Source organism: Brachypodium distachyon, chromosome 3, assembly GCF_000005505.3.
Source record: "Brachypodium distachyon strain Bd21 chromosome 3, Brachypodium_distachyon_v3.0, whole genome shotgun sequence".
Taxonomy (NCBI): Eukaryota; Viridiplantae; Streptophyta; class Magnoliopsida; order Poales; family Poaceae; genus Brachypodium; species Brachypodium distachyon.
This window is the reverse complement of record NC_016133.3, coordinates 49,988,681-50,000,054: the sequence shown is the minus strand read 5'-3', so window position 1 is coordinate 50,000,054 and position 11,374 is coordinate 49,988,681. Positions and strand designations below refer to the sequence as shown.

General features: G+C 42.9%; 1 protein-coding gene across 4 annotated transcripts; it reads left to right on the top strand.

Moving 5' to 3' along the window:
- Nucleotides 1-3,313: 3,313 nt before the first annotated feature.
- Nucleotides 3,314-9,150, top strand: LOC100838495. 4 transcript variants are annotated; one of them, XM_024462232.1, is made up of 7 exons: nt 3,316-3,574; nt 4,344-4,412; nt 5,139-5,269; nt 5,750-5,817; nt 6,015-7,769; nt 8,027-8,216; nt 8,293-9,150. In XM_024462232.1, exons 3-7 carry the CDS (start codon nt 5,248-5,250, stop codon nt 8,946-8,948), a joined length of 2,691 nt encoding a protein of 896 aa, XP_024318000.1. In that variant the 5' UTR covers nt 3,316-3,574; nt 4,344-4,412; nt 5,139-5,247; the 3' UTR covers nt 8,949-9,150. The 4 variants fall into 4 exon arrangements, with proteins under 4 accessions (XP_024318001.1, XP_024318000.1, XP_010235705.1 ...); XM_024462233.1 differs by lacking the exon at nt 4,344-4,412 and having other exon boundaries at nt 3,314-3,574; nt 8,296-9,150; XM_010237403.3 differs by lacking the exon at nt 4,344-4,412.
- The last annotated feature ends 2,224 nt before the right edge of the window (nt 9,151-11,374 follow it).

Here is an 11,374-nt window from a genome sequence, read left to right as displayed (position 1 = left end):
CTGCAGTTTAGGTTCCAAAATAGAATATAGAACATGCAGCAGCTACATATAAATCTGAACAGAATATCAGCTACAAAAAAGACTAATTACTATTCATATACATATGCAAACAGCCACTCCATATGTCAAGCTGCAGTTCAGGTTCCTTGTACTTCTAAATCTGAATGTAGAACATGTAATTCTAAATCTGAATATTGAACATCCTATGACCAAAGGAATTAACATAACACAAACCATGACAAGCATATGTGTTACCTTATTCTCATGTGTCATCTCACTTTGGTTTCTGTTCATAACCTGAGCATAACATGCACTAAACTTATTTCACTTGTTCTTGAATAATAGCCCAACGATGTTGAAGAGAACTTTGTGTTCTATCTGAGTCTTCAGTCTTGTTGGCATGGAAGTAAGCATTTATTCTTTTCTAGTAGCAATCACGAGATTGGTCAACCCCTATGATTGGATCTTGAGTTATCTCGAGGTATGCATCACACAAAGTCAAGTCTTCAGCCTGGCTGAATTTTTTTTGCCTCTTCGAAGTGATTGATTTGGGAGCACTTGCTTTTGAAGCCCTTGCTTTCTTAGCACTCGTTTTCACAGGAGGGGTAGCTTCTTGAGTCTCTTCGAGATTGATGTGTTGTTCTTCATGCCCTTCGAGATCGATGTGTTGTTCTCCATGCCCTCCAGACCAGTGCAAATCGTCCAATCCGACATCACTTTGCAAGAGATCGGTATAACCATTATAACTCTGATTTTACATTACCAAAATCTGAAACAAAAACAAAAGATTCACATATTGAGAATTTTAGAATTGAGAATTGAGCTCCTGGAATGATCTACAAATAGAAATCCGTACTGAGGGTGTAATGAAATCTGTATTACTAATTAGCAAGAAGGAACTCTGAACTTTGTCTCTCACAAAATCTATCTGTACTAATTCTCACAGAGAAGGAACTCAGACGAGAAGGAGAGGAGATCGGCTTGGGCGCCGCTGCGACCTGCCCCTCCCCTCCTCTCCAGGCCGCGATGCGCCCCTCCCCTGCCCCATGGTGCCACCACGAAGCCCCATGGCGCCGCCGCGACCTGCCCCTCCCCTCCTCTCCAGAACGCCCCGACCTACCCCTGCTCTTCCCTATCTACTTCATCCTCTCTCATCCCACCATGATAGTGCGTATGGAGATCGATTCGAGCTCGATGCGAACGAGATTGAAGAGAAACGAGGACGGGGACGAACCTGTTGACGCGGGTGGTGGCGGGAGGAAGAATCTGGGAACGACGGTTGCTCCCTGACGTGGATAGGGGAGAGCTCGGGCGCCCCGATCTGTAGGGGAGAAGGATGGTGGAATCAGGGATGCGGAAATTCGGGGGAGATGATTGGGGATCTGCTGGAGCCTCGTTTCTGGGCTTTTCCCCCTAAAAACGTTATAGGGGAGGAGATTGGGGACCTGCTGGACTTGCTCTTAGTTCCTTCTTGGAATGCATGCATGGTTGTTCTGTTGGTTCACTCCGTGTTTGCATTTCGGGATCTTGGAGAAACGGTACGTTGGTCAAAACCAACAAGGAATTCCCCCACACAAAAAAAGTGGCAAGGAATTAAACGGCATGGTTTATTTATCTTTGGATTTTCAGATGGGGGGTGGGGCAATTGCACGCTGATGGTCAACTGCATTAACAATTGAAACAATTTAGTACTTGTGACTTTGTTTACAGATAAATTGTTTTGAATCTTTTTATAGAACCAAGCCTCACTTATGTTTTCATTCTAGTTCTCTCCGCATGGGCATTTGATGAATACCTATTTAACAATTTCCCCATTTTTGACTAGCTACACACACTTATCAAGGGCGAAGCATCAACTGACTTTGTGTTGCCAACTCGAAAGCATAAGCATGGAAGAATTTTTCATGCCTATCCATTATATCGGGCCTATTTCCCCACCTACCCTAGCTCACTAAATCGTACTATTGTGGTGGCTTCGTGTCATCTTTCTCCTACCATTGAGAAGAACAATAGAAAATACAAAACATGCTTGCAACCAAGAACTTACAACCAGGGACGACATGCGCAATGTTTTGTCCCCCATCAAGAAGAGAGGGAGTGTGTAGGCAGGTCATGTGCACCAGTAGGAAGAAAACACCATGCATAATTATGTCTATGAGTGGTATGTATTCTAATTACTCTAGCGATGTATGGGTGGGACCAATCCGTTTGGCATAGTCCAAATTGTTAAATGGAGTAAAACTTGACACATTATAACAACTTAGGAGTAAAATGTGGCACACAATTCAAAATGGGGGTAAACAATATGACAAATTTACAAATAAGAGATAAAAATGAAAATCACTTCAATAAGAGACAAATTTAAAACGGTTTTGCTATTTCTAAGATAGTGAGAAATAACTATTTCTAAATCAATACTTCCCCGAAAAAAAAATCAATGCTAACAACCATTTGATTGAATCATTGAGATTCGTGCAAGAATCATGCAAGTACATTTGACAAGAAAATCTTAATCGATGGGTATGATTGTTGACTGAGAAGTGCTGACTGACCCTTCAACACTCATCTTCACTTTGTCTAACACGCTCACCTCATGAAACATCTTGCAGAAAGAAACAAGCCAAAGAAGCAGCTCGTGTTCACAAGATCAAGATGGTGGATTGGTGGTTGCAGAAGCATACTCGGGAAGTCATGGGTGGAATCTCCTACGGTGACGACTGGGTGGTTGATCTTGTGATGGCATTGCCGTGTGAATGACTGTTTTGTTCTTGCATGTCAAATACATGTATTGGCGTGTTTCTGGTTTTTGTTGGCTTGCTCAGATTGATCTAGACCGTGAATTCTGGTTCTTGAATGTCAAATATTTCCTCTGTCCAACAATAGATGTCTCAAGTTTGTCAAACTTTGGATGTATCTAGATATGATTTAATGTACAGATATATTCAAATTTGGTTAAAGTTGAGACATACTTTGTTGGATGGAGGGAGTACCTGTATTGACGTAGTTTAGACTGGTTTAGTTTTGTATCGGCACAAAAACTAAATGTTGTAATAACTTGGAAATCGATGCGGAGGCCCATTGATTAAAATAATATAGCTGAAAAAACAAGTTATAATCACACACGCGTGTCTAATTTTTATATGAAGCGTTTTCATATCTGAATTCCACTTCAAGGTTACTCCACTTGTAGGCTGTCCATCACCGAGCGTTTACGCCCTTTTACACGCGCACGTACGCAGCCCACGGCGCGACACGGGTCAGTACAAACATTTGCGCACCGGAAGGCGGAGGAGTGAAAACAAAAGGAAAAAGAAAAGCAAACAGGAGGGGAAAACCAAAAGGCGGACTGATGCCGCTGGGATCCCATCCCAGTAGTTCTCTCCACGGGCACCCTGCTGAGTAACTGAGTTTGCTCCCCCGTCGCTTGCCTCTCCTCTATCCACCGCCGATCCTCCCAAAGCCCCCCAAACCCACGTACCGCCACCTCATCCCCACCGCTAAATCTCCGTCGCCGGGATAAGCCACCGCCGACCGCCTTCTAGCGAGGCTCGCCGTTCGCATCGCGTGAGTCGAGGTGAGCAATCCGAACCTATCTTGTTATTCGTACAGAGACTCTCTTCAGTTCTGTCTCCGCGGGTTATTTGCTGGCGCATTTTACACGATCCGGGGAGTCCATTGGGGACATGCTTTATCGGATAAACTGAGATGCCACCAGCTTGTTCGATTTGGTGGTGTGGGAAATGCAAATGCCACCAGCCTCGGTTTGGATTGGTGGAGTTTTCCTTCGTATGGATCGCTTTCTTGCCTGCGGATTGGTACTCCCACAGTCCCACTATTCTGTCCGTGATCTCAATGTGATGATTGTCACATTTGTCTATCATCTGGGCAGTTGAGCATGCAAATCTGGGGGCAGGCAGAGGCTTGGACCAAGAAAATGCTGCGTGAAATTTAGGAAAAGTAGATGGGAGTGAGTGAAATAGAACACTCATCAATTTCATGTACTAGTTTATACAGACTTTAAAGGCCTGCATGATTCTTTGGATACGTCCGTGCGTTCGGGTATTATATTTCGTTTTAATATCAAGCTCCGTAGTTTTGTTTAATCAGCCGTTGGCTTCATTTTTCAACGGTGGACTAGATTAGTTTGATTCGGCAAACCAACTACGGAGTATATATTTCTTCTATTTTAACCTGCTAAAACCTCCAGCTTTGAGGAACTGTCTCGGCTTCTCACTGGATACATACATATCTGTACATCTCGGTATCCCCGTACTTCGTACGTAGTACTAGTTTTCTACTATCCTACCTAGAGGAGTACATGTCCTCTTCTGCTTTTATTGCAGCCTTCTTTTTTCCTGTGAAAAATCTGAAGCCTTTGGAACGGCACGGCTGCAGAGATTCCTTTGTCGCCTGTAAGTATAAATTCTGAGTATTTTGGCCGTGCACTCGTGGCTTTGTAATTACTTGCTCTCTGTACGTTTCTCGTTTTCACATTTCTCTGACTGGAAGAATTGGTAACTAACTGATTGACGGAAAACGCAGTCTTTCAGAGATTATTTTCTGCTGCTAGATTCTTTTTTGTAGTACGTCCGTCCTAGTTTCTCCCTCCGTTGCACTAAAACCACGACAAGTATTTAGGAACAGAGGGAGTACTAGTTAGTGTCATGGGTCCATGCTTTTGTAATTACGTTTGCTCATTTGCTTCTGTATGCGGTATGCCTGCTTTTTTTGTGTCTTTTTATCCGTCACCTTATGCTTTTCCATATTGTCAAGCGCTGCTTCGTCCCCGTCTTTTGTACACGCAGCTTTTATTTTATGGTTGTATTAAACAAGGGCCATAAACTCTCTTGCGCCAATTTGGCTTTCAAATGACTGAAAAAAATCCGGCTTTTAAGCATGTATCTACTGAAGTTCCCCGAAAAGATAGCATCCTCCAGAGTATCACTTTCTTGTCCCTTAAATCTACGGGCTTCAAATGCCAAGGGGTTTCTGAAAAATAAATCACCGTGCTTAGTATCAGCTAGCCTCTAGTCTGCTGATTCTTTTTACCAGTGTTAAGTTGGTTCACTTGACATTAGTGTAGGGAATAGCTCGTTTGGGTTCATGAAGATTCACTGAATCTCTTCTGGACTTTTCAGGATTGGATACACCAAATGAATGCTCTTGAGCCGGTTCTAGCACGTATTAACATGAGGAAATGATCAATTTGTTGACCTAAGTACAGGGATTTCTGGTGCAAAGCCAGTTATGGGCCAAACTCATACAGATGGTATGCATTCCCATTTTGTTTTTAGTTTTGTTAGAATGATGTTTTAAGTGAGGCTGGGAGAGTGCTCTGTTCCTCTGAAAATCATGATACTACTACTGCAATTATATCTAGTAACCATATTGTCTAGAGCTTCTTCATTAAAGGTTGTCTTAATTGTTCTAATTGTGTCACTTGGTGGGGATTGGGGATTTTTTTTCCTTTTCCTTTTCGAAATTTGGTGGGGCAGTGGTAATGGTGTAAATGTAGCCGGTACCATTGGGATTAAGGCTTGCAGGATAGCTGTACAAAAATCTATAGCAATTTCCTTAATTGTTGTATATTTTGCATTCTGATAATTATATGTTTGTTTTAAAATATTCGAAGTTGCGTTTGATTATTCCGTATCACGTTTTTCAGGTATAACCGTATAACTGTTAACATTCTGATATTTGTAAATAGTATGAAGATACATATTGAACGTGCTCCTTTCGTGTTTTCCAGTTCAAAGAATCACGTCAGAATTGAAGAGAACTATTGATTCTGATAAAGTTCATCTGGAGGGACAAATTGTGAGTATCATTTAGCATAACTTATATTATGAACTCATCACCCTCATACTCTTTTATGGTCATCATCTTTTGGTATGAAAATCAGTATGTATTTAATTGAAATGCTTAAGACTTGGCAGAAAGAAACAAGGAAAGAAAATATACGCTACTAAATGTAAAACATTAGCTTACCATTACCACTGTGGATTTCTCTGCAGGCAGCTGGAGGTAATTTTTCAAGCACAAAATCAAATACAACCTCATTAAAAATGCTATTAGCAAAAGAGACGAGTAAAGAAGTGGAGTCAAAGAGCAACCCTCGAAGTGTTGTTGCCAGATTAATGGGCCTTGAGGAGGATTTTCCTGCCAAAGAACCAGTTTTACACCATGCTAAAAGAGATTTTAGGAGAAGTAAATCATCTAACCGCTTAAAAGAGACAAAGAAGGCCTTACAGCAGCACGATTCCATACAGTCGGTGATGAAAGTTATCCACCCATCATGTGAAACAATTGAATGTAATGGTGTATATGAAGGATGTGAAGAGAAAGCAAGAATGAGCCTTTTTCAGGATCAATCTTCACAGAGAGGAAGGTATTCTGAGAACAGGAGTGGCACAATGAATATTGTCCCAGAGAAGTTCAGGGAAGGAAAATGCCTTGCCACTGAAGAGAATCTCCTTCATTCTGGGGGTTTACAAGAATCTCTTGAGGTTGTAAGTTCAGAGAAAGATTTATTTCTGAGATTTCGTGATGAACGTAACTTCATTTTGCAAAGACGGATGAGCGGGCTTCACACAACTCCAGCATCACCTCAGACAAAACGCATTACAGTATTGAAACCAATGAGATCTGTTGAGTGTAATGGTGGAAGACAATCCAGAACAGAACGAGCTATTGGGCAAAATGGACTGGAGATGAGAAAGTTTGATGAGAGGCCTAGTTCAAAGGAAGGGATCCCTTCACAACCAAGTAGAATAGTACTCTTGAGGCCTACCCCAGGGAAGCCTAGTATGACAAAGGCAAAGCTAACCCCCAAGGCAATCCCATTTCGGCAAATTGAATGGAACGACTTCAACGGAGTATTAGATGATAGTGGAGTAACCCTGGGTTCTCGGCACAGGCAATATGGCTTCCATCAGCGAGACGAGTCTTTATTGTCTTCCAGATACTCAAATGGATATGGTGGAGATGAAAGCTCATTCACTGATTCAGAAATTGATTGCAATGAAGATTCTGGAGTCGATTATATTGAAGAAGATGATGGTAGCTTCAGTGACTCGGATGAAGATAGTGCTGTATTGAAGTATTCGTGGGATCACACCAGAAGATATGGTAGTCCCTGCCCGGGCTCATCTTTTAGCAAGATCTCACATTTTCCTGAGTCATTGGTTATTAAAGAAGCTAAGCAACGGCTTTCAGAGCGATGGGCAATGGTAACTTGTGATGAAATCAGTGAAGAGCAAGTGCAATTGCCAAGGAGAACTCGCACCTTAGGTGAGATGCTCTCCCTTCAAGAAGTGAAGAAAGAAGATTCCATTACTGGGGTACATTCTGTTTCTAGCAGTCGATCGTGTGGTACAGAAAATGAACTGACTACGACAGCTATGTATGTAGCCACTTGCAGAAAGTTGCCAAGATCAAAGTCTGTTTTGGCTATTTCAAAAACGTCTGACAACATGGTGGAGAAAGTGCAAGTTCCAAATACTGAGAGCTGCAAGCCAACAGCACAAGTATCAAATAAAGGAAAACCATCTTCCAAGGGGAGAGTTTCAGATTTCTTCTTTCCTAAAAGAAAGCCAATAAGGCATAAATCCACCCATCATCCATCTGACTGCTTCGATGACATAGTTGAAGCTTGTTTCAGCGATAGTCAATCAGATGCCAATCATAATGTAGAAAATAATGAAGAACAGGTACTTTGTGAAGAGAAAATTGATATTTCTGCCATAAAAAAATCTATCAGCACTTCAGAGGTAGGCATTGTATCTCAACCATTATGCAAGTCCAACAGTTTATATTCATTTTCATAGTTGCTAAATTCATGTACTCCCTCCGTCCCATAATTCTTGTCGAAATATTACATGTATCTAGACGGTTTTTAGGAATAGATACATCCATTTTTAGGCAAATTTGAGACAAGAATTATGGGACGGAGGGAATAATGTATTTTCTGAGCGAGTGGCTCATCTCTGTTCCAGTATCAACTGTTGACGATATCTTTGCATGCCAGGGAACTGCTTCAGTTGATGTGCCTATATCATTGGTTTGTCCAAGCAGAGAACTGGATATTCTCGGACTAAACGAAGGCCTAAATAGCACTCGAGATCAGCCCAGCCCTACCTCAGTTCTTGATGCACCCTCTGAAGATAGCAGTTGTAATGAACCTGAATCATCTGGCAGCACTACTTCGAAGAATGCCAGTAAGTTTTCTTTTTACAATCAGAGCTCTCCATGTCTCGGTTGGTTTTATATACTGATGTGCGCTAATCTTTTCAGAAGCTGTCTCAAGATCCTCAGTAATTGAGGCTGTTGCATGTTCCTTGCCATGGGATGATGCCAGCTCAGAATCGCCCTCAGTTGGTATCCCAAGGTTGCCTTGCCTCCCCTCCGATATAGATGATGATGAATCAGAATGCCATGTTCTTGTGCAAAACATAATGTCATCTGCTGGATTAGACGACACACACTCAAGCATGGTTTTTACTGGTTGGCATTTACCTGACTGCCCTGTTGACCCAGTTCTGTGTAACAAACTTCTGGCATTGCGGGAGCAAAGGTCATGTCAAAGACTTCTTTTTGACTGTGTCAATGTTGCTCTAGTTGAGATCGGCGAGAACGCCCTACTAAGTGCGTTCTCATGGAGCAAAGCACACACTAGAACATGGAGGTACATCTCATCTCCTGCTCTTGGGGTAGAAGTCTGGAGTATTCTGAAAGACTGGATTTATGGGACACGGATGTTCGTGGTGAGCAAGAGAGATAGCACTGGGATCATGATGGATAGAATTGTGAAGCAGGAGGTTGAAGGAAGTAGCTGGGTGAAAATGATGATGTCTCAGGTGGTTGATATCACAGAACAGATTGAGGAGGGAGTACTGGAGGAGCTGGTGGGAGAAGCTCTTCAGGATTTCGTTACTTGCTTTCAACAATGAGGTATCCTTTGCATTTGTGATCAATTTCCAGGAAGCAACTGGGTGGTGTATGCTCTATCTTTTGAAAGCTGTTTCTGAAATTCTCCTACTTGTGTCATGACTGTGTAGTTGATTAGAAGCTTGTCCTGGTCAAAAGTTTTGTACTTGTAGCATATTATTTGATAAAATCAAGGTAATTGTGCAGTTTATCAGAATTGAGTCATGCACTCAAGCTTCTTTTGCCCATATGCATTTTATATTTTGCAATTTTAGCATTGAGTTTTCCGTCCCTAGGGGCCTCCACAGTGTGTGCCAAATTGAGGTGCCAAAATCTTAATTTGATTTTTGGCACCTATTGTGCCCACCGTGGAGCCAGTGCCGAATTTTGGAAAATGGGCACCGATGCTCCTACATGCTCCGGTGCCACATTTGGAGAAACAATAAAATAACTACATTCTACTACTCCTTCCGTTTCGGTATAGGGGGCTGATCTCTAAAATTGGCACAACCAAGGCGAAATCAATCTCTTCGTTGCCCAAAATTTTGCGCTTCAATGCAGCCAATTAACAGGCATGGCTTAGCCCATTCACCTGCCAAAAGAATTGAAGGCCAAGCGTGTTTCTAGGAGGTGCATGGCAACTGATTGGCGCGATTGCAGGAATAGAGGAGGAAAGGAGTAGCTACCCTCGTAATTGCAGTATTGGGACCTCAGGAGGAAAACAGAAATCGTAGAGGAACATGAGAACGGCCAGGAAAACCGAAACGGTGAAATTTCACAGATCGGCCTCCTATACCGAAACGGAGGGAGTAACTGCTATTTCAGATTTCAACTGCCAACCAACAACCTTCAACGCACTTTCACAACTAACATCATTTAACTACCACCAAAACATCATTCATCGTGAGACATACACAGGTAAAAAACCAAAGTAAGAAATCTGACCGTTGTTTGCTCAGCTTATACACACACGAACAACCAACAAAACAGAATACACATACAGGCCTCTCTCCAAACAACACTCATCCTCCATGAGCTACACACACATGTTGAATTTCTCAATCCCATCTTCAGATCCACAAAATGCAAGCCTTCAACACCCCCAAAACAATCAGCCATCCCATTTTGTTAACTATCCACTTACCAATCTGCAACAATATCACCCACACAATGCCTACCAGTTTTCAGCTCAACCAAGCCGCCCCTAGTTCAGACCAACACCATCAAGCTACCATGGCGTCCCTTTCCAAGGCCATACCACTCAATACTCACATGGAGGGTATGGAGGCAACAGCCCGGCGTTTCCTGTTGGATTCATGGGCTTCTTTGGAGTTGCTGGAGGTAGTGGGTCTCGAGACGAAGATAATAGTCCAGTTGGGGGGGGGGGGGGGGCGGTCAGGTACTCCACTTTCCGCTGCACATCGAGTAGAAGACCCTGCCAAAAATGAAGAAGGAAGTGAGAGCAGTCCAGATGAGCATGTAAAGAGAGGCAAAGGCAAGAATTGGAGAAGGAGGATGAATGGCTAGTAAGTGCGTTTTTGAACAACTCCAATGATCCTATTGATGGCAACTCAAAGAAGTCCGATCACTTCTGGAAACAAATAGCAAAAGAGTACAACATGTATGCACCTCAAGAACAACAAAAGTCAGCCACACAATGCAAAAACCATCGGACCAAGAATACAGCGAAGGTCTCAAAGTTCAATGCTTGCTACGCTGTGGAGCGAAAAGAATTTAACACCGATGCCAAAAGATGCCTACGTGGTGAATTTGACTTTTGGCACATTGTGGAAGCCCTAACTTGTCCCTAACCAGGAGCCACCCAGAGGGTGCGTTGCTTTCCCCTTGGTGTCGGCATCGTGCTTTGATTGGTCACAGGTTTCGCGCTGGGGGCGGCGCCCCCCTCCCTCCTCACCTCTACGTAGCTCTGCCATTTCTCCCCTCGGGCGGAAGATGCATGCTGCCCCCCTCCCCCCTCACCACTACGTAGCTCCGCCATTGCCACCAACCCCCCTCGGGTAGAAGGTGACTGAAGACGGAGATGAATGGTAGGTGAAGAGAGGCATAGTGGTAAGCGCCGTTATCATAAATAAAAAATGTAAAAAAATTAGGAAAAACATAACATAAATTATTGGGTGAAGAAAACTAAATAGGACTGATGGCTAGAGAAATGCTCTTCTGTTCTTACTAGCTTTCAAATCTGCAATTATTTCTTCAAAACAAATTTTTGATGCAATTTCTCGTTCTACTTGTAGCAGCAAGCTGTCCGCAAGGAAATCATCTTCCATTTGGTTGCGCAGCCTTGTCTTGATGATCTTTAATGCGGAAAAAGCACGCTCAGCACTTGCAGTGGAAACCGGGAGAGCGACAAGCAATCGAAGCAACATGTCCACCAAATTATAGATTCTATGACGTCCTGTCTCAACAAGGCATCGACATAGAGAAGTTA